Raw genomic sequence first — 23,056 nt, 5'->3', positions numbered from 1 at the left:
AAACCTTATAAAGTCAATGCAAGCTTCCATGGAGCGAAAAAGCGCCACTGGACGTAAAATACGTCCTATGTAATAAGCCCTGTGCCACAGGACGTTAAAAACGTAAAAAAATTGTTCAGAACCCAAGATATGATTTGAAAATGTTCTGCTCCATTCACTTCTTGTTTAACTTCTTACTGAAAAAGGCTGTATCTTGGCTCCTAAGCACTTTTTTTTTTACAATGAATTTTGGCTGTGGCACTGAATGGCACTTTTACAAAGAATTTTGGCCAGTGGCACTGAATGAGTTAATTATTCGGAACGAGTCCGAATTTTGCGTATATTCGCATAATCGCCGGTGTGTAATGACCTTTAGTCTTTTTGTTTTACAGTAAATGACAAAATTACAACATATCTATAAATTAAGTTTATTTAGAAAATAAAAATTATCTTTCCCAAGTGCAGCTGTAACAGCTGCAAGACATACATCTCTGGACTCCATTCAAGTACAGAGAGGGACATTTCCTTGATCAGATTTCAAGTTTTACAATGAACTCTGATACAATATGGCGATGATGGACCTTGGGTTGCACAATTATATAAGAGATAAATATAGTTCTATCCCATTAGTTGCACATAAATACAAATCTAGCAGCAACAGAACAGAGCACAAAACACACAGGACAAATGATTAGCTCTGAATATCTTGCGACACCACCAACACTGCTATAGCACACAAGACTGGATAATACATTGCAGTGCATATCCTTTGAAAAACAAATAATCATAACTTAATACAAGAACATGTTGCTGGTGAAAAATATAATTTGGGCCCTGACAATGTTACTTGCATTCACTGACTTGACAAATAGGCATAGTAAAATGGCCGCAATAAGTGAATTATAGAGGGTAATTTGGACAGGGGCAAACCATATACGTGTAAATTTTTGATATGCAACTTACATCGGCATTGTAGGATGAGAATGTACATAAATGAATTTCCAATATTTAATGGAAGTATATTTAAAGGTCAAATAATTTAAGCACTAGCAATTCATGACAATGGATTCATGGATTGCTTATGGCTTTTGCTAGCTTCCATGTCTAGCTTTGGACTCTGGACTTGTTAACAAAGAACATTGAATACTGTACACTGAAGCCTAATTTATACTCAGTTTTGCAACAAAGTATAAATAAGGCTTTTGTCACAAAGCATTAAGGTTTAGTAACTTTAGTATTTACTTATTAAAGATGCAGTATTTACATAATGGACTGATTGAGCATGACTGGTAAGCAGACGAGTAAGCAGAAGCCCATTCTATTTCCCAGGTAAACCAGTCACTGCAAATTAGATACATGATTCCTCAACAATTATAAGAAAACCGCTGTAAACGTGATACTCAAGCTCAAGATGAATTGTGCTCAAACCGTACTTCAAACCTGTAGCATTGTTAATGTGTTGACTTTTTCCCCAAAGACTACATTACATTGTTTGTCCATTGTTGGCTTTAAATGTTGGTAAAACATACAAATCATGTGTAGTGTGCAACATCTTTAAAAAAACGCATGCATATACCACAAATACTGATAAAAAAATAAAAGAACAAAACTGAGATGTTATTGGCCTGAAACCATTTAAGTGCTATTCACTAATAACTATTAACAGTTGTTCTCTCTTGTGGTAATGGTCACAAGCTGCTTGGCTGCCTTTGCGATGTCATAAGCACACTGGATGACCTGCTGAGTGACGAGCTGCATGTCCGGCGCTGGGCTTCCCTCTGAGGGCACTGCCTTCCTGCATTCATTCTGAAGGCGGTAGGCACTGGAGGTCAACAGGCGCAGGGACCCCCTCACCGTCTCCGAGCGGGGCTTCTAATCACAAAGTCAAAGTCAAACATTTGAATCCAGTTCATGACCTGTGTCACACCTTTCTACCACTTAAACCAGAAATGCCATTAAACAAATATATAAATAGCTGCGTGACAACATTCTACGACAAAGTATAGAAATAGGGCTCAAGTGGTTAAATAAATTGGTTAACTAAAAGTGTTGAAGCCTCTGAAACAACTTCTGTGGACCTAAAGCTGAAATAATCAAGCCTCCTGTGATTCCTTCTCAAATGTCTAACAAATATACTGTCTGAAATACATTACATAAATGAATTCATATGGGGGTGTGAACAATCAATACAGAATTTTATCCTAATTAACATCCGTGAAAAAGGCCAAATTGAAAAACAGTTTTTTGATTGATCCATTACTTTTAAGCAATATAATAGCAACCTACACTTAAATTAATAAAACAGCAACCTGCTTTTATTTCCTTTTTGTTTTTACCTTGGGAAAGAGGGCAGCCATTTCTGTTACAGCAACATATATTCTTTCTGAGCATGGTATAAAGCTGTGGGAAAAGAAAATTGCCCATGAAATTGACATAGATCACAGACATGAACGTAAGAGATAAAACAGAAAATGTATGTTCACACTGTGTGATGAGTCGTTTTAAACAAGCCAAGAATATTGAATGTCATCAATCACAAAATGCAGCACTAATTACAGCTCACAGCAATCCATGCAATAGGAGTTCCAGATTACCAGTGAGGGGCTATGTCATGGTAATAATAAATCAACAGTCTAATGTTAGCGAACATCAATTTAACAGGGGTAGAGTATTCAAAAGTGCAGCGCACTATATGACATTAACTTTGTGTAGGCTATGCAAAGAAAGGCAAAACCTACTAAATAAAAGCCACATGGATTTACATGTACCTGGCTTCACTGTACATAAAGCTCTACAATTCATCTACACTAACAATAGTCGAAATAGCAAGGACAATAACTAGAGAGGTTCATGCACTCAGTGGAAAGCATACTGTATCTCTGCCAGGCTGTCATCTATGATGTACCTATGACTCCATAATTGGGCAGGGTTTCAGCCCGATCAGATCACCTTCAACTTGCATTATAAAATAGTTAGTAAAATATTTCAAAACATATTGAAAATGTGGGAAAATGCTTGGAGGTACTTCCTTGGCCTACTGGCGGCATGCACAAGAAATGTGGGGCTGATCAGTCAAGCGGTTTGTGAGCATAGCCCGGATAGACAAACAACCAAAATCTCACCCCTTGCTCTCGGACTAGAGGAGATAATGATCTAATAATTCCAGTAATCTCTGTGTATTTGTCTTTCATTCGGTTTCACCGATTGGTTGAAACACATCCCAAGTTGGCGTTTCATACATGTCTGATGATAATAATAATAATGATGGAAAGTAAGCATGAAACGGAATGCTTTTAGGTACTTTTGTATCTTCACAATATTCTCCGGGTAAGCATTTGGCTGTGCAATACAGAAGAAGAGGCAGTCAGTCAGTAGGTGAGGTAGAACAATAGACAGGCAGGACAGAAAACCAATAGGTGAGAGAAAACAAAACTGTGCCTGGGAGGCAGGGACAGAGGCCAGAGTACCAGGAGGCAGGGTCAGGGGGCCGGAGGCTGAGAGGCTGGAAGGGAGCGGGGGCCTTCTCAGCCCAAGGCACCAGGGTGCTGAAACATCCCAGACTGTGCCTGAGCCGACGCACACCCTCGCGCTCGCATCTTCTGCTCGCCAGGGTGAGGGACAGGGGCCACCACAGCAAAGTAATAGAAAACCAGAAGCAGAGGAGTGGAAGTGGAATGAGGGAGAAGAGTAACATAAAAAGAGAACAGGAAAAAGGGGAAATGGTAGGAAATGAAACTACTCAACAGAACAATGAAAAAAATGCCAATGGGGAAGTAAGTATGGGACTAAATGAGAAGCAAGAAAGTGAAAGTACAAATATCTTGAGTGAGTTGAAAGGCGGAACATTATTTCCGGATTCTGACCTGTCATGCTTGTTCTCCTGAGCGGCACGCAGAAGCTCTTGAATGTTCTTGGTGATTTGCTCTGTCTTGCGGATGACATCCTCTGTGCTGGGAAGTGTGGGGTCAGGCTCTTGCTCCAGATCATCCAGCTCAGGGATAGAGCTGCCCTCTCCTAGCCAGCCACAGCTTCTTAGCCTCCCTCTCCTAGATAAACTGCCCATAGAAATAGAAAAGATTTGTACTCTCTACCAATCTCAGTCTAAAGAAAAAACGAAAACAAACCAATAACTTTATATTAAGTTTTTTCAAATGAAGAATCTTACCCCGACTCATCCATCTCAGAATCATTGAATGCATTGTCATAATCGCTGTCTGGCATACTGCCCTGCTTCTCAAACTTTGAAGCCTAGAACCAACAGAGGAGAGAAAGAATGATAAAATGTGCCTGTTGCAAATGTCCAGTGCCATTGACGATGTTTAGAAGAAAGCAGCGTTGCTGGAATCATAATTTCAATGCAAAGTGTTAACTTCAGAGAAGAAATGCAGACTTTCAGTGTGACATATTACACCTTGTGTTTGTTTATGGCATCGCGGACAATAAAGAGTATATGACAATGACAAATTTGCCATTCAACAACTTTGCATGAAACAAGCAATAAAGCAATGAAGCAAGAATAAAGAATCTGCAAGCAGCTTATAAAATGTAATCATCAGTGTTAGTGAAGACAATATCCAGGGTTCAATAGTTTTCACAATTCACACCCCTCACTGGCAATGTCTTGTTTGAAATAAGTCTGAATTGCTTGAAATCATAATCAGATCAGGGGAATGGCTGGTACTGATATTATGACTGACAGTCCTTGTCCCTTTTATGCCCATATATGGAGATCCCCGATGTCATTAGTATATCCCCATAACCTGTATATTAGCATAGCCATCTATGGGCATATTGGTCAGATCAGATCGGCGGCTCTGGACAAACGCTTATCCAAAGAACTCAGCGGTGGGCACCGCACTCCCTTGAGTTATTGCGAATGAGCGCAACGAGTTTGAAGTCGGTCAGTCCCATACATACACATGACCCTAAAATGGGCATAGCGATCGGATCTGTGGCTCCGGACAACCGGATCTCCCATATGCCTATGTATGGGTTTGTTAATGGTTATGTCTGAGTCATAGTGAGTCTTGACTTGCCTATATATGGGCGTATCGGGTTTGTTTATGGTTATGTCTGAGTCATACCAACATGCCTTATGGGCGTATCAGGTTTGTTTGTGGTTATGTCTGAGTCATAGCGACGTGGCCATGGTCCTGCCTATATATGGGCGTATCGGGTTTTCTATGGTTATGTCTGAGTCAGAGTGACGTGGCTGTTGTCCTGCCTATATATGGGCGTATCGGGTTTGTTTATGGTTATGTCAGAGTGACGTGGACGTGGCCCCCCTCCCATACACCAATTTTAATATAGGATCTATGGACCTTATGTCAGGATTAATAAAGCCAGGAATATTTGGTTAGACATCTACAAACACTAGTCTAACTTTTATCAGAATCATGACACACGTCACTTTCCCCCTACTGTAATCCAAGGTAGATAAAAGTAAAAGAGTTGTAGTAGTCATAAATTGAGGTGCAAGTCACGACTCAGATAAATTCAGGACTAATTACTCAGAGAGACAAACAGAACAACAAATCAACACATATTTGCATGTACTGCACAAAATAGCAGCCATTCATCCTCAAGTGGGATGGCGCTCACTGTGACGTTAGATTACACAGTGATTTGAGAGTTCTGAGCAGATACACATACTGTAGACTCAGGATTGCATATCCAAAGAGGAAGCCGAGACAAACAAGAAATTAACTTAAACCACATATATACATACCCTTTCAATACAAGTCCTAAAGCGCTCAAAAACAATCGTCCTCCTGTATGTAGTAAGGTTTTCAAGGCTGCATGCGCACCCTTGCTTCGGACAACAAACGATTGTGACGATGTAATTGACATGTACACATTCTGACATGTCTTTCCTCTGTATCTAATACATCTATATATCCAATAACCAATCTCTTTGGACAGGGATCACCCTAGATGAACACATGGACTGAGTGTTACTAGAGGAGGTGAGAGCATGCTGGTTGAAGCTTGCTGTGCAAGATGGCCATGTTCTGGTTAGAGATGGGGAAAAGGACTTATCTTAGTGTTGGAGTGCTAGTGATGTGGGCTCAAGAGTTTTTTATTGACAGACACTACTTACAGACATTTAATTCAAATGATTTTAAAATACAAATTTGGTCGTCTTTCTTTTTCAGTGGCAGGGGTTTGACATAGTGTCGGCAGCAGTATGTAATGATGTAAACCTCAGCCATTACACAGGATTCTTATGGATAAAAAAATAAGAATTAACATCATTGTGCCACATCACAAGTGCACTCGTCTACCCAGATGTCAGTGCTTGGGCAGAGCTGTTGCATTTGCAAATAACACACAATTCTCTTTCTGTAGCAGTCACAATGTTGATGATGGAAGTATGCATCAGGGGGTGAATGCAGCCCATGGAGGAGAGGGTTTGGTTCATGCAAGTAAGGAGTAGCATGGAAGGGAGTGGAAATGGAACAAATGACAAGGGTCTCTCAGTGGATTCGCTGCATCCCACCAGGCTGGGACCAAGTGAATAGGTACTTAACCTTTTGAGCACTTTCGTCCTTCGACCAAGACAGGGTGGATGGAAATGAGGGGAGGGATGAAGAGGTGGTCACAAAAGCGCCCCTTTCCGTCTAAAGACAGGGTTCAAATCACATTTTAAGGAGACAAAGTAAAAATGAGGACAAACTTATGTAGTGCTCCCAAGAAACATTGTGACACAACAGTGTGTGACACAAGTAGCCTTGGGTAGATTACACCTTAGCCATGCCTGTACTGGGCACACTGTAAACAGAAATAATAGAAGATCTATTTTCACAATAAACAAATAAAATCCAGGGTTCTATAGTGCTACTCATGCTAGCTCAAACATTGACAAAACAGCACATGTATATGATATTGAAAGCAGGGAAATGGTTTACAATAATGTTTCACTACAAGCATATATTTTATGCTCATTGGTAAAATGTTAGAACAGACATCATCCGTTGTTCAATTCCACACAAGTTTGTTTCAAAGACCCAAATGTAGCGCAAGCTAAAAGTACTCCAGTAGTGCCCACGCATACGTACCTTTGTTTCTAATGTAATGTATAGAGGTGAGAGAATGACCGACCTTGTTAGTTTGTAGTTTAGTACAAAAACACAGCACATTTGTATGGTATGTTTAATGCTGAATGACATGATACACAGTACAAATCAAAGTATATAATTAATTCAAGCTCAGCATGACAGCTCTTTCTAAGCTAACCCTGTTTATTCTCATAAACAAACAGTACCCCATTTAACACCAGATTTACAGAGAATTGGTCCCATGAGAGTCCAAGCAGTGGACATCATGGAATGAGACTAGCTGTGTGTTTGCTCATCGCATTGCGCTTTCTGATCACTGTGGCTTATTACTGAGAAGACAAATACCCGATGGCAAATTACTATGAAGGTAAAGGAATTGGGGGGGACGGGGGGGACGTTTGCAGACAGATTGGATAGATGTGAGGAAAAGCTTGGAAATGGAGAGGAAATAGCAAAGAAAGGCAGGGTGCAGGTCTTACTTACATGAGGTGGGAAAGGTTGTAGGGCGGGGATACCCTCCTCTGCGTAGGGAGTTTCCCCCTTGGGGAGATAGGCCTTCAGACCTGAGCCAGTCTCATACATAGACATGGTCCGGCTGCCGCTGGACCGTGCAGACTGCCGGCGTTTCAGGGCTGAGGGGCTGGAGGGATCAGGGTAGTCTGAACCGCTGGGGACCTGATAGATATTGGGTGTGACCTGCCGCCTGAGAGAGGTGTTCTCGCTTTGCAGAGATTGCAGCTGGAAGAGAGGGGTCAGCAATACACTAAGAGGTGCTGTCAGCAAAGCAAGCGTTTTTCCTACACTGGTCATTCTATCTTAATAGCATTTGCCCAAAGTTTCTCTATATAGTCACATTAACATCTGACAGTCTTGAACTGTCAGCACACAACAAAAATCATGGAAAGCTGCAAAATCTTTTTTCAACCTTTTCTCCCTATATCGGTCCACACTAATGTTCATTATAAGGTGGTAACATTTCTGTGTACACACTCTGTGTCTCAGAGGTCGACTGTGGATAGCTAAATGACTACCGTAAATCATAGGAATAACATGAATTCTGCCCCTAGGTAGATTCTCTCTTCAAATTAACATTTAACATGATAATGGGAACTGCATTCATTCTCTTCCTGGAATGTTAGCATGCTGAAATATTAACAATGGTTAATATTGACCATAATTTGCACTTTCCTAGATTTGATCCTCGGCTTAGGACCTATGTTGCATGATTTCCCTGACTTGGCTGTCAAACTTCAATCAATGCCCTATCTTAATAAAGCTATCTAAATTTCACCACATGAAAATGTTAGCTATTAACATAAATGCACCCATACTGTCACTGTGTCAAAGTTGTTTTCACCTCCATAAAGATTCTTGATGAAACTATCAAAGAACTTTCAGATGTTCATGTTCACAAATATCTACTGTTCAAAACAATCATAATAATAATAACAGGTGAATACAATTTAGATTTAGATTTGCTCTTCTAAGATGTGAAGCAAGGGGTAAGCAAGCAAAAGGTTGTGGCACAGGCAGGCAAAAGAGCTGCAATCTATCTACCAAAGATGTGCATGAAAGATGAGTACATTAGATTAGAGGCATTCAAGAAGTCAGGAAGATGATATGAAATTTGATCATATTTTTGATAGCCATACAATAGCACAGATGAAGAAAAGTGGCCTAATTTGCCACAGTCGGGCAGGTAAAATACTCAAACTACCAATATGCTTTAGCCACAAACCTATGCCATGATTGACTGACATAAATTGGAGAGAAATGCGTAAATTGTAAATTAAACCTATGCTAATTCATGATTTAGCAAAAAAGAGATGCTGTGCAACAATAACGCTCAACAAAAATTACATATTTTCAAGGGAAAACTTTTTTCAGTTGAAAATATGTCATTTTGGTCTAGTGACACATCGCATGACTGTCCCTGAGGGCCAATCGTGCAAAAGAGTCCTGTTTAAGTAAAAATCTAAATAAATACAGGCGTAATTTGAATTGATTGACTTTTGAAACACTCTCTGATTGTCATAACAATAGTCAGTCAGTGGTGTTTGGAGTACTTAATTTGTTCCAACCCACCATTGTTTTTGAGAGCTTGGTGAGGTCTATGAGACAATGCCAAACCACACAGCTAAATCACATACTGGATGTCTACAAGAGAGTGCTGGCAAGACTTTTCATATTCAACCACTTGAGTATTAGAGACCATATTTCATCTTATTACCAGCCTAAATTTAAGTAATTTTCTGACCAAAAAATGTAACATAAAATGAAATGACAAATCTCACATCACTGATTGGAACACATTACCAAATAATTTAACTTTAAGGTGCTTATCACATGAGCAAATGACAACATCTATATCAGAAGAAATTGTCTTTTGAGGTCTTTAGAGTTAAGCAAGCTATAGAATACTAGATTCTCATAATTAATCCATTCCAAAAGAATATTAAAAAAAGAAATTAATTAAATGACAAAATGTATACTCAGCTGTGAAGGCTATGTTTTCAAGCACAGTAGAGCAACATGACCTCTTAAAATGAAAGCACCTCAAAGATTTACCCAAACACAACCATGTGCAGAAAGACACTCTGACACTCTCCTTAGACACGCTGAACTATAATTGATACTGCAATGGTTACTCATACGAGTTGTGTTAGTTAATATACACACTACGTTATTTCATGCTTATTATTCAAACATGCTTGTTAGTACCATGAGATAGCACAGCTTTTACTGTAATACATTTCCTGTATAGAACAGGGTATTAAAATGTTTCCCCAATCAGAATTGTAGTAAGAATGCATTTCTTCTTCACAAATTAAAAAACAAAACAAAAACAAAACAGAATGTTCCAGCCACCATTCAAACTTTGAGATGTAACATGCTGGCCGAAACAGAAGGTGGACCAACAGGGGGTGACAGCAGCCTGGCCCTGGAGCAGAGCATTCCCAGTCAGGTGGCCAGGCCTCATTACAACCCACACAGGCTGTGCTTTCCCCGCCAGAGGGAGATCACATTGGACAGGAGAAGAGCTCTGCTGACCGCTGTGTCCCTCCCTCAGTCCGGCCATTGGTGTTAGTTATCTTATTGGTGCGGTTCTGTGGATACCTTTTTCTGCATCAGCCTCAACTCATCGCTCAGGTTGCTGTTGACTTTCATAAGCTGCTGGATCTTGACTTCTGAGGCCGTAAGTGCATTTTTCACATCCATGAAGTCCTGCACGGTGACAGGTCCGTCTGATAAGTCCGAGTCGAGGCTCTGTTGGGAAGGATGTGTGGGAAACAGTAGAGACATCCGACATGAGATAGGAGCGACATTGGCAACTAGAAAAGGTGTTCCTCGGAGCACAGGTCTCCGGTAGGTTATTAGTGGGCCAGCAATGTTCGTAATTCAGTCATGACTAGCCCTAATGTGTACCGATTTGCGTGATACTTGGACAAAATGTGTAGGAGTAATATTTTTTTTAATGTTTTCAAAAATCTGCCTTCTGATGGCGCTATTGTAGGCAAATATGAAAAGGGTTGCATTTCTTCCTCGTCCTTTCACGGCAATCGGACGCTGTGTTAATGATTTGAGGCATTTTGTTCAAAGCAAACCACTCCTGCAATCTTTAGATGCCAATCTTAGCCAATCAGGATGGAATATGAAAAATCTGACAGATCCGTCTTGATCACATGACTATAGATGCCAATCTTAGCCAATCAGGATGGAATATGAAAAATCAGACAGATCCGTCTTGATCACATGACTATAGAGATAATGTTTACCTATTTGTGTGATGTTTGGACAAAATCTGTAGGAGTAATATCAAAACATTTGTAAAACAGTCTCGGCCACGCCTTCGGCCTGGCGGAGACAATAACTGTTTTGTGCGTCCTTTTGAAACGAGTAGCTTTTGTCTTGTTTTGTTGGATTTTGTCAACTACCTTGGTCCTATCTCCTTTGCTTGAAGGTTGTTCTTGATCTGTATCCTCATCAGAGGCCACACTATCATAATCAGGCTGGTCGTTGTCCTGGCCTTCGCTTCCATGTCTCATACCCACATTCCTCAGGATAAGATCAACATTGTCTGGAATCACGGAAAAGGAAAAAGAAGAGTTATATCATTATACCAGTCAAGTCATACTTTGATCGAAATATCAATATGACACTGACCTTTGGGGCTAGTGACTGAATTCCCTTGCTGTCTCCGTTTAGCGTCACTTAAAATGTCAATAACAAGAGTTGCAAATTCATGTGCATTGAATCTTGCGAGTTTTTGCCGTCCCTAAATTAAAGGAAAAGAAGTTACTTCACATCATACAGCAAACTTCAAGGTGAATGTGTAAACCTGTGATAAATGAGACACAACATAAGAGGACTGTATTTTCTCAACACAGAGCACAATTAATGGTTTTACAGTGGAGATACAGTAAGTTAAGGTTGTGCGAGGTCAACTTACTTGGTTTCGTGTTGATGAATATTCTGGGTTCACAGGAAGGAACGGGACCACAGTCGTCTCTGTCACTAGGGTGCTGTGGTTCTGCGTAGCTAACCATACTACACACAACAGGGGAGCATTCAGAGGTCATATCTGCAATATGCAATCTATTTTGGTAGCTTTTAACCACTTAAGCCCTATGTACAGTATATACTTTGTTGATCAGTGTCCACCATGGGTCTATACTTGGTCCCGACCTTTTTCCCCTCAACACTAAATCTCTTCACCAAAAACAGCCCATCTTAAAGCTCACAACGTGTCGCAATACGGTGCATTGTGACCTCGTATATCTGCTATTTTCTGTGACTGTTCACCTATTTTGGCCAAATGTTCACCTATAATGACATGCCCAGAATAGGGATACTAGGGTTCAGGTGGCTAAATACCAATGTGAAGTGAAGATGACACTACCAATCTGATTTCAATGGGTGGGCAAGTGTCTTACCTGCATCAGTCTCCCTTCTGTCCACCTCGTCATACACATCCATGGCCAACTCCTCAAATAAATGATTACTGAGCTACGTAACAAATAAAGAAGAACAGACAGACAGTCAGGAGTGGGTCAGTCTCATTTAGAGGAGCCAGTCATGAAATGTGTGTATAATTGATGATTAGTTTAAATACTGCAACACTTACAGACTGCAGTTTTTTCTTCGCAGCCTTTGCCAGTTCTGATAAATCCAAACTGCTAAAAATGGTGGAAATAAGAAAATAGAAAGATAATACCATAAAAACGTATATGCTTCTGCTAACAAAAGACAAAAAGAAAAGAGAAAACACTGAAAAACAATCACTATTTGCTCCATAATACTTACATATTCCTTATCCATTTAGAGAGCAATAAAGAAGAAGAAATCTAATTTTATTCTAAAAGAACAATGCTACTGTATAATGTACTGCAGTACAATGCTGTGACTGTACAATAATTAAATGAGAGTGGACTGACATTATAGTTCAATCATTTACAACAATTACAGAACAGTTGTGCGGTGTATATGAGCTACTTTAGTCTCTTTCCTCACAACTAGATAATGGATGCTACGCCAAGACCACAAGCATGTCAGAACAGGTCCCAGAGGCAAGAGTACAACCATAAACAACTGCAACAAAGCCACTCCACAGTTTTGAAGGGTTGATTCAAGTTAAAATCATCCACCTAAGTCCTCAACTTTAAAAAGGTGATCACTTGACTACTCATATTCTTACCTGTCAGCCATTTGTGGAACAATGAAGTGCTGGCCAGTTTTATGATCTGAAACGAAAAAATGATGCAATGGATGACTACAATCAAACTATGCTGATCGTTTATTTAACAACAGTTGATTACTTGTCATAATCATGTCTAAGTAGCATGAACCAATTGTCTGTAAAGCTTTTGTGCAGATGCAAAGATTAGTTTTTTTCTTTAACCTGCAGGGAGCCACACGTGTGGGCTTTATCTTGAAATGACAGGGTAAGTTGCCAGTCACGAGAAAGTATACAAGGAAAATAATTATTTGCTATATCTGTCTGCTTACCTGGCTTTCTTCCACAGAGATAGAATGCCAGTCGGTCAGTGAGCTCATACTGGACCTCAACCAGCCTATCTGCCAGGTCATGGTGTCCAGCTTGCCTAAAAAGAACACACAATATCAATAAGTTATTACTTCCAAGGTGTAATTTACAGGCATGTAAAAACTCATGTTTTAACGATGTAAGATTTATTTGGGGGTGGAAAGGTCTCCCATTAACCTTGCATAGTCAATAGGAGTTTTGCCGTTGGTGTCTGGGGCTCCTGGGTCTGCACCATAAACTGTCAGTAGCTCAGCTTGAGATACCTGACCTGCCTTTGCAGCCACATGCAGGGGCGTGTTCCCTTTTTCCTTGAGGAAGAAAAAGAAGACATCTTCAGAGGGGCCATTTAAAATAGGAAAATGTACATTGTGTACATGCCTAACACAAAAAAGGTTAAGTAGTGAGTGAGCCTTACTGGGTGGAAAAAATTAGCTTGGGCTCCCAGTGATAGCAGCCTCAAGCATGTCTCCAGATTCCCAGTCCGTACACTTGAGTGTAGTTGCTTGGAGAGAAAAAACAATAACAAAATTAACCTCTGACTATTTGCATGTTTGAAGCAAAGCTGTTCACTTACACACCGGGAGGATTTTTTTTCGATTAATTTGAAAACATTTGTTTTCAAAATGTTGTGTAAATTTTCTGAACGAAGTAGATTTTTCACCATGAATAACAGCAACAACCTGTTTGAATGAGGCATCACCTATATGAATGGTTTCATCATGCGAAATATTAGCTAACAACTTTTCGCATTGTTTATTCCTCACGCCCTCCCGGTGTGTAAATGACCTTTAGAGCAGTGGTTCTCAAACGTTTTCATGTCAAGGACCCCCACATTAATATGTATTTGGCTGCGGACCCCGCTTCTGAAAATATTTTGTGCCAGGGACCCCTATACAAGATTTCTGTAGTTAAAAATGTTATGTTTGAAAAATATTCCAAATTCTTTCAAGATGTCTAGAAAATAGCAGCTCTACAAGCTCACAATGCACCAAATTGAGAGAGCATGTAGTTCGGCTATTTTCAAATAGTGCTGTATATAGGGTTTAAGTGGTTAAACTGATTTTTGTCACTACATTAACTACATTTGCTGGGGACCCCCTGGAACCTGCTCAAGGACCCCTGGACTTAAATAATGATTTAGAAAGCAGCCTTTTCTCCTCACCTTGCTTAAATCCTTGGCTGTGCAGCTGTCCTCCTCTCTGCATGGCATGCGATGGACAAATGCTAACATTTGATATTTGGCCTTTATAAATTCTGTTTTGTTTGGACTTTTGAGGCAACATGAAACAGAAGAAGAAACAGAAAGAGCAGGAAGTGAGCCATTAGCCAGAGGCACATTGACATTTAATGTTCAACAACGAGTTTCTGTTCAACAATTCAACATGACGATCTATGGGATACATGATTGTTTTCAAACAATTATGACTCACTGCACTTTGTCCTGAGGATTGGCCTTTCGCTTTCCACTCATCACAGATGAAGGGTCCAAAAGAGAGTGCTCCCATATTGAATTTGCACCATTGCTGTATAACGTTTGCACCATCTGATTTAAATAGGAGTGATGAAACAATTAATATGTGTCGCATTTGATTTAGACAGCCAATTGGCTGTGAAGGACAATAATCCTACAATACATGTGCCCTCCCTGACCATCTGAGAGCACCACGCTCTTAAAAGGGGATTAAAAACCTTGCTTTTGACAAGGCATTTGCCTAGATGGACTCAGTGATACCATGCATGTTTTTTTCTTAACTGTGTATAGCTGACCTTTGATCTGAATTTTATTCATTTCACCGTTTTATTATTATTATTGTTTTTGCTTTAATATGTAGCACTTTGAGATTTGGTTCAAATATAAAGTGTGTTACAAATAAAATGTATTATTATTATTATTATTATTATGATGTGAGAAATCTCTGTCCGTGGGGCTGTACACCTATCTCGAGAACCGTTCGACCGACCGACTTCAAACGACCCGGGGGAGTGCCGTGCCTGGCCTCGAGTCGGTCGGATAGTCGCTTGTCCAGAGACACCGATCCGACCGATACACCCATATATGGAGATCTGTTTGTCCAGAACCTCTGATCCGACTGCTATGCCCATATATATATATGCATGCCTATATAGGCCCGACCGACTTCAAACTCTGTGCGCGAACCACAGAGGACCCGCAGGAGTGATGCGCACAGTGAGAAGTCGTCGGATCAGTGGATCTCCAAAATATACCACAAATCCCAATATATGGAGTACCCTGATGTCATCAATAGATATATTACTGACATCATAGACTGGCCTGGACTCCATATTTGGGCATGCCTGACACAGAACTCTGTATAAGGGCATAAAAGGGACACGGTACAGACGGGTACAACAGATACTCCTGAGAAGGCCGGTGCCTGTCTAGTATATAACAATGCAGACTTGCAATTTTGTGACTAATAAATAAATAAATACATTTTGTACATCGATAGACATTAGAAGAGTCAGTGTTATTGAAAAAGATGTACAAAACCAGCAGTGGGGGGAGCCAGTGTACCACTGAGTGAAGGGCCAGGTAGAATTCACACCATACAACTGAAACACTGATGACTAAGCTATACATAATGATGCGCAAGGACAACAATCCAATCTCAAAATCTGGGCTTCCCAGAATCGGTTCTACTCGATAAGACAGACAGTAGCTACACAGTAAACACAGTTTTAATTAAACTCCCCATATAAGCCACGGCCATTTGTGCCCGACTAATTTTTCACCATTATGCGTTTTCTTCTAAACCTACTTTTTGCTGCTACTCCTACAAATTTTGTCCAACACTCACGCAAATCGGTATACATTCTCTCTGGACTCATGTGATCAAGATGGATCAGTCAACTACGATTTGCTTCCAAAATTTGCGGGCCCTGGGTAGGTGACCCGGCCTGCCGGACCGGTCACCTGGCACTCAGAGAAGCATACTTTTCTTGTTTTAGTAGTTTTTTGACGACACCTCTTGTAGCTCTGTAGTCATTACAGCGTTTGTCTATACGGAAGTACTGCTCAAAAATGTATGCTGCAGTGTCCTAGCGCCCGGGAATATATTAATGTTTATCAACGTTACAATACAGAATCAAATACATTTACAGTACATTTCCTTTACCTACGTCAATTTGGCGCAAGTGTCTGCCCCAGCCACTCGCGCCAAAATGATGTAGGCACTGGAAATGTTCCGGAAATAATAAAAAATAAAAAAAAATAGTGTGCAGAGAAGTTACTATTAATTCATTACTATTACTTAATATACTAGTATATTAAGTAATAGTTACTAGTAGTATAGGAATATACTACTAGTTACTATTAGTTCATATAAAACTCAAAATAAAAGTTTGGAAACTTAACTTCTGTCGATTATTTCTCCCCTTCAATTATATAAATTGGTATTGCATTGGTATCGTTGATTAGTCACCTAATTACAACGAGGTATAACTCTATAACTATATTGTATAAGGATCGTGCAATCGTGGAATGAGCAACACAGCTAAGTATGGGTAGCGTCCCCAAAGCATATGCCAAAATCCCGCTTTGTTTCGGCTGCCTTCTTCTGAAGAAGCCAGTTAGCTGCAACACAAGCAGCAACACTGCCCCGATGGAAAGATGCCACGTTTGCCCCTTCAGGATGAGGCCTTTGCAATAGGGCAAGTGGAAGTTGGTGTTCCGTTACGCAGAGTGGCAGCATTATATGGTGTCAGCCGTGGTACCATTTCCAAACTTAGGACCAAGTTCAGTGAGACCGGTGAAGTCAAAGACAGACCGCGTGGCCGTCCCAGGAAGACAACACCCCAAGAAGACCGGTTCCTCACCCTTGCTTCACTGAGGAACCATAGGCTTTTTTTTTCTGCCAGAGATTTACAGGTAAGATTTGCACAACGGTACCACAGACAGATCTCTGTCAAAGTTGCAGGATCCATGCTCAGGTGCCACCTTTACCTCGTTGTAAAGGTGACTAATCAAACGATAACGATATATAATACAATACCAATTGCTATTATTGAAGGGGAGAAATAATCGACCGAAGTTAATTTTCGAACTCTTTTTGAGGAGTTTACTAGTGCAAGATGATATTAAAAAAGTTACACAGTATAACTTTATACAAATGTGTATTTTTATTTGCTATGTGTACACAAAACAACCCTCACACCAAAAAAAAAATATGATGGGGCTCTTACTTGTAGCTGCGTGGGAGGCCAAGGTGTGTGTGTCAGGTGTCGGACTTGGGAGCTGTGTCTGCCCAGACTCCGATGAACACTACAGCACTCGTCACAAATCAACACGCCCCTGTTCACTGAGGCCCAGCGAGGTTCTGAGGAGGAGGAGAAAGGGTAACACACCAAAGGCATTTGCACGTCAACACTGGTTAATATTGACAATGGTCGATGTTTGATGTAGTGTGGATAATAAGCAGACAGCACACTACATGAAAACACCTCTGTTTGAATTAACTCCATAGACACACACGACCGGAAGCGGAAGGCCTACAAATCCACGCCCACTTTTGACACAGCGCCGCTACTCGGGGTCCGTTAGAACGATGAACTGCAGCTCTCAATGCAATCTCGAATTGTTGACAATTCATGGCCCCCTCACACATTAGTAGGACACTCTAATGCGTGAGGGGGCCATGAATTTTCCATAACCTTTTTCATTTATTTTTAATATTTTTTTTAAATGTGTCCCCGGCCCTAAAGTGAAGTATCCCTTTAAACTTCAGGTCCACAAATCAGTTGGCTTCTGACTTTGTTGTGAGTTGTGTTTTTTCTCTCTGTTCACATAACTATTATTTAAATCTCTGGTGTTGGCATTGGAAGACAAATTTCACTTATTTTCTCAGCTAAAAACAATTCAATTTGTCCTCACTAACATACAGAGGATAGCAATTTCAATTATACCCTTGGAATCTATCTGCCTTAGGTCTAGCTGACTTAGCCAGCTCAGATCACTGCAGATAAAGCAAACCGTATACAGGCTAATGTAACATGAACAGTGGACACAACCTCAATCGCAGACACTGCTGACTGCAACATTCAGGCTAGACCAATATTAAGGCTATTATTATCACAATATGCCTAGAGGAAGCACTGAGGGCACATATACTGTAGCTGATACAAGCTTGACCAAGAAGCAAGCCTAAACTACACTGTAAGTAGTAGTAATAGTAGACATAATAGTAGGTGTAGTCCCAGGCTTTTAAGCCTTTCCTTGACCCCACTTGTGTAGATTCTGGCTCGCGTTGAACTCAAGTAGAGTGCAAAGGGGAAGTACAGACAAACCGTATTATGGTTCTTGGTTTTTTGAAGGCGCTAATAATCTGAATAATGAATGCAGAGTAACAGCTTCCTCTTTCACGATGCGTTGCGTCATGTTTAATGAAAAATCTGTCATTTTCTACAAGTGGCAACGCTGTGCGCCAAAGCATAAATTAGCCCTAAATAGTCTGCGGTTCTGGCTTTCTCAGATGAGGGACAGGGAGGTTTGTTATGCCTCCTATAGTGACATGACAGCTGAGGTGAAAGAGGAACAGCTGCTGGTTAGATTGGGTCACCTGGTGCTGAGGGTCCTGTCTGCCCCTTCCACTCCACTGAGAACTGAGTGCTGACAAGCTTACCGCATGCCTCTTTAACTCTTTCCTTAACAAGTGCTGCTTGAATTAATACCACATCCAAAAACTCTAAAAATATTCGAACACAACAACAACTGGTAATAGGCATGGAAGGGCAGACCAGGCCAGCTGGTGTGGAGATTCGTCAGACTTTTTGAGCCAAGATTATTAGAGACAAAGGGGTTACGACAGTAGCTGCCAGCAGCAATTCCCTTGCCTCTAATCATCTCTCTTAGATTACTTACGTTCACAAAAAATATTTCTGTATCTAAAGACAAGAAAAGAAATGTGTTGTTCAGCATAGCTCGCATCATTTGTAATTAGTTAACAATTAAATTGCTCAGGGATTTTTTATTTATTTTTAAGTTGGTGGGAAACAGCACTGGTCTGGCACATACAGTATGAATCCGCTACATTCATAGCATCCAGTCAATTCACTCAGCATCCTGTTTTGTTTCCTGTGCACAGAAAAACATCACGTCATTCCTGTATAAAAAAGGATTTTATGCAAAGTGTCTTTGACACAATACAACAATGAATCACTTTGCTTTCCCAGAAATGTCTTTAGTAAAGCGCCCAATGATATCATTTTTAATGTATTATTAGAAAAAATAGGCTTAGTTCAGACAAGCAATGGAGGATGTGCTACCCCAGCAAAAAAGTTACTTCTACACTTGCATGTAGAGACTTCCTAGTTCCTACTCTGACTAGGAAGGACAACTGCTAATCAATTGTTATTTCAAAATGAAACATCACATTGACTGTCCAGTACAAGGCCTTATTTGCTTTATAACTCCAAAGTAAGATCATTATCAACTAAAACGAACATCAAACATGAACGAACGAGGAATTCACTCATTAGACTTCCATCAGTATGTGAAAGCTGTTGGAAATGAAGTACCTTGAAGGTTAAACCGTTTAACAGAAAGTTTGGGGAATGTCTCCCGACTTTACTGTCTGTATAGGTTACTAGCTTACTGTCTTGTATGGGGAAAGGGTCCAATGTTACAACTACTGGGTTTATAAAATTGTACATAATTATGCCAAGTTGCAAGCATTTTAGCTCTGATCTACCGTCCACAGAAACTTTGTTAGCTTCACTGATTTATAGTATGCGTTAGCCATCGAAGATAATGTACTTTAGTTTTTGGACGAGGCTACATGTGTCAACACATAATGTGACACAGTAAAACAAACATGCACAACAGCTGTACAACAGTACTGACCCAACATCAAATGGACATGTCAGTCAGTATCTCGTCTGCTTTATTGATACACAGTACATTCCTCAATGTTAATGTAACCTTTTGTAACTATGAGTATACAAATGTAACCAACGGTAAAGTTTTAATTTGGTGACGTACACACCCACTATTAAAAAGCATAGAGTAAGGGTCTTCAACAGGGGGCCCGGGACCCCTATGGGATCCTCAGAGTTACTACAGGGGGGCTTCCAAATCTTTGTGTGATAGGATTTACATTTTTTATTTTTACATTAACCACTTGAACCCTAGCATCCCTTTTCTGAGGAGTTTTAGCCAAAAATAGCAGATCTACAAGCTCACAACACCTCGGCTATTTTTGGCAAAGAGGTATGGTGTAGAGGGGGAAAGAGCAAACCAAGTAAAAAGAAAAAGTTTACTCTGCAACACAATTTTATACAATATGTAGAGGGGGTTCCTGCTTCATGTCTCTCTCAGAAAGGAGGTCCTTGGCCTGAACAACGTTGAAGACCCCTGCCATAGAGTTTAAAAACACAGTAAAATCCTTACTGCTTGGCTAACTAACCAACCAGTGGCTACAAGCTAGGAGGAGCGCCCAGTAACGTCAGGCTACACAGAAAACACAGCTGCAGGGCTGGATGGAGTTACAGCTCTTACCCGGGACACTGCAATCAGCGCAAACCTCGCTGTTTCGTAGGCGTTTAGTAGACATCCTTAGCCTGGGTGGAAGGGCCTATTAAAAGGTCAGAAATGAGGATTGCTGTAGCGTATGTTCAGCTATTCATTGATGGCTCTCTCTGGCTGCAGGGCTATCTTCCTCCCTTCCTTCCTTCCTTCCGCGTTAGCTATAGAGCTAGAGCTAATTGACCCGTTTCGAATCAAAACAAACGAGCAGCTCCTCCCAAGTATTGTCCAAATGTGTTACCGGCGCCTATTAACACATATTAATTAGACAAAGGCTTGTTAAGGAAATTAACGGGCTAAACAAGTAGCACCAACAGGCTAACTACAGTACAGACATTCTCTCCCGTAGTTGAGTGTTCACTTCAATAGCTGCTGGCTGCAGCAGTCACAGGAGTAACCTACTGTGGACGGAGCTTAGTGTTGCCAGGTTTTGGAAGAGAAACAAGCAAAAAAAGTGGTATAGTTTTTAAAGCATTTTAATAACAAAAATCTTGTATGGGGGTCCCTGGCATAAAATGTTTTCATATTGGGGTTTAGGGACAAATACATACTAATTTGGGGATTCTTGACTTGAATATATTTGAGAAACACTGGTTTAAACATTAGGAAGCCCAAATAAGCAACTACAATTTAGAAACAAGCCCAGCTAAGCAACTACACTTTAGAAACAAGCCCAAAAGACGCAACCCGCAACTACCAATATTTACAATCAACTTTACAAAACAACCCATTACAGACATGGCAACGCTGAGCTCCTTTACAACAAAGATGGTGGACACACGAAAAGATATGCCACACGGCCGATATCTTGTTTTACCAGCAGATGGCAAGGGGAGGCGAGCTTTAAAGGAGTTTGGAAATCGGTTCAGATGTTTTTGCATGTTTGTCTTTAAATGTTTCGATGAATTGAATGCACAGGACCTCAATGGAAACAAGCCATAGTGCTTTCTTGGGTTTATCCTTTTAGCATTCTTTTGTATGGAACTGTAGCCTACCTATGAGCTTTTTTTTGCAAACTTTTAATAAAGTATTCAATCAATCATCCGAGAAAAAAATGTATATGCATTTTACCATCTGGTTACAAACTGTTTGTTTTTCAGGAGAGAAGAGTGCAAATCACAGAGGACCCCTGGCTTGTATTGGAGAATGCACATAATATGCCAAGCTGACCTCAGTCAGCTGGGTCTGAGAGAAAGGCCTGAAAACCTCCTACACTGCTCCAACCCAGAGCATCCTGACAGTGACAGGGGCCATCTCTATGGAAAATAGCTCTTGGGATCTGTGAGTACTGCGAGAAGGTGGTGAGATTGACCAGATCTGGAAGAAGCACTAAAATGTTTTACTCAAGTACCAATACCACAATGTAGAAATACTCTGTTACATACAAAAGTCCAGTATTCAAAATTGACTTGAGTAAAAGTACAAAAGTATATTTAAAATATGCTTAAGTACTCATTTTGCAGAATGTCACATTTCACAAGTTTCCAAATGTATAAAAATGCTTTGAAAATAGCAGATCTACAAGCTCACAACGCGTCACTTTGCTACACGTTGTGAGCTTGTAGATCGGTTATTTTCAAATAGCCCAAGTATACATAGGCTGAAGTGGTTAATGCATGTTTTGTTTCTATAAAGTAACTAGTAACTAAAGTTGTCAAATAATTCTAGTGGAGTAAAAAGTACAATATTTGCCTCTGAGATGTTATGGAGTAGAAGTAAAAGTATTGAAAACAGGAAACACTCCAGTAAAGTAAACATTACTCAAACGTATAAGCACTTACACTTGAGTAAATGTGCTTACTTTACACCACTGAGATTGACTGCACACATGCAGTGCACAGAGGGAGCTCTTGTTTGAGTAAGACAAAAGGAATGAAGGACAAACACCATCACTGTAACAGACACTGCTGTCACTATGTAAAATGGAAAGTGCTGTTGGTGTCTTACCATGATTCCCCCACCCCCCTTTTTTTCTTTTTTTTTTTTTTTACAGCCCATGGATTCAAGGCTAACGTTTAGAAAGACCCCCCTAAAGTCTGGTCTTTGGTAAGGAAGAAATTGAAGCGGTCTCTATCAATATCAAGAGCCACTAGAATAGATAGGAATGAGGATTTTCTACCAAGCAAACTGGACTCGGGTTTCAGAGTGTGGACAGAGAAAGGACTTATTATTGTTCACCAGTTGCTTGAGGGGGATTCCATTAAATCATTTAAACAGTTGCAGGATAGATTTGGTTTGGATTAAAAATACTTTTACAAATACTTACAGGTGAGAAGCTATCTGCTGTCACATAAGGACTGGGAGATTTTGAGACAACCGCCAACCCCTTTGGAGCTGTTTTTAATTAGGATAACGGAGGGGGGAAAGGGGGAAAAATTATATCTCAAATATATAACTGCTTGCAGTCCATAGTTTCAGGGAACACATTAGAGATTA

The 23,056-nt window shown here is 40.4% G+C and overlaps 1 protein-coding gene across 7 annotated transcripts; it reads right to left on the bottom strand.

Annotated features, from left to right (window-relative positions):
- Positions 1 to 397: 397 nt before the first annotated feature.
- On the bottom strand, positions 398 to 21,006 carry git2a (G protein-coupled receptor kinase interacting ArfGAP 2a). 7 transcript variants are annotated; one of them, XM_080432591.1, is made up of 21 exons: positions 20,594 to 21,006; positions 17,284 to 17,417; positions 14,511 to 14,623; positions 14,243 to 14,348; positions 13,496 to 13,582; positions 13,258 to 13,388; positions 13,044 to 13,138; positions 12,733 to 12,778; positions 12,163 to 12,214; positions 11,972 to 12,044; positions 11,488 to 11,585; positions 11,202 to 11,313; positions 10,973 to 11,115; positions 10,155 to 10,304; positions 7,521 to 7,775; positions 6,510 to 6,599; positions 4,145 to 4,227; positions 3,843 to 4,034; positions 3,447 to 3,578; positions 2,316 to 2,379; positions 398 to 1,851 (listed from the first exon to the last, which is right to left on the bottom strand). In XM_080432591.1, exons 1-21 carry the CDS (start codon positions 20,646 to 20,648, stop codon positions 1,639 to 1,641), a joined length of 2,424 nt encoding a protein of 807 aa, XP_080288717.1. In that variant the 5' UTR covers positions 20,649 to 21,006; the 3' UTR covers positions 398 to 1,638. The 7 variants fall into 7 exon arrangements, with proteins under 7 accessions (XP_080288717.1, XP_080288719.1, XP_080288718.1 ...); XM_080432593.1 differs by lacking the exon at positions 3,447 to 3,578; XM_080432592.1 differs by lacking the exon at positions 6,510 to 6,599.
- Positions 21,007 to 23,056: the final 2,050 nt, after the last annotated feature.

Source organism: Gymnoscopelus braueri (genome assembly GCF_963280865.1).
Source record: "Gymnoscopelus braueri genome assembly, chromosome: 7".
Taxonomy (NCBI): Eukaryota; Metazoa; Chordata; class Actinopteri; order Myctophiformes; family Myctophidae; genus Gymnoscopelus; species Gymnoscopelus braueri.
The sequence above is the reverse complement of the archived record's forward strand: the minus strand, read 5'-3'. Positions and strand labels throughout refer to the sequence as shown.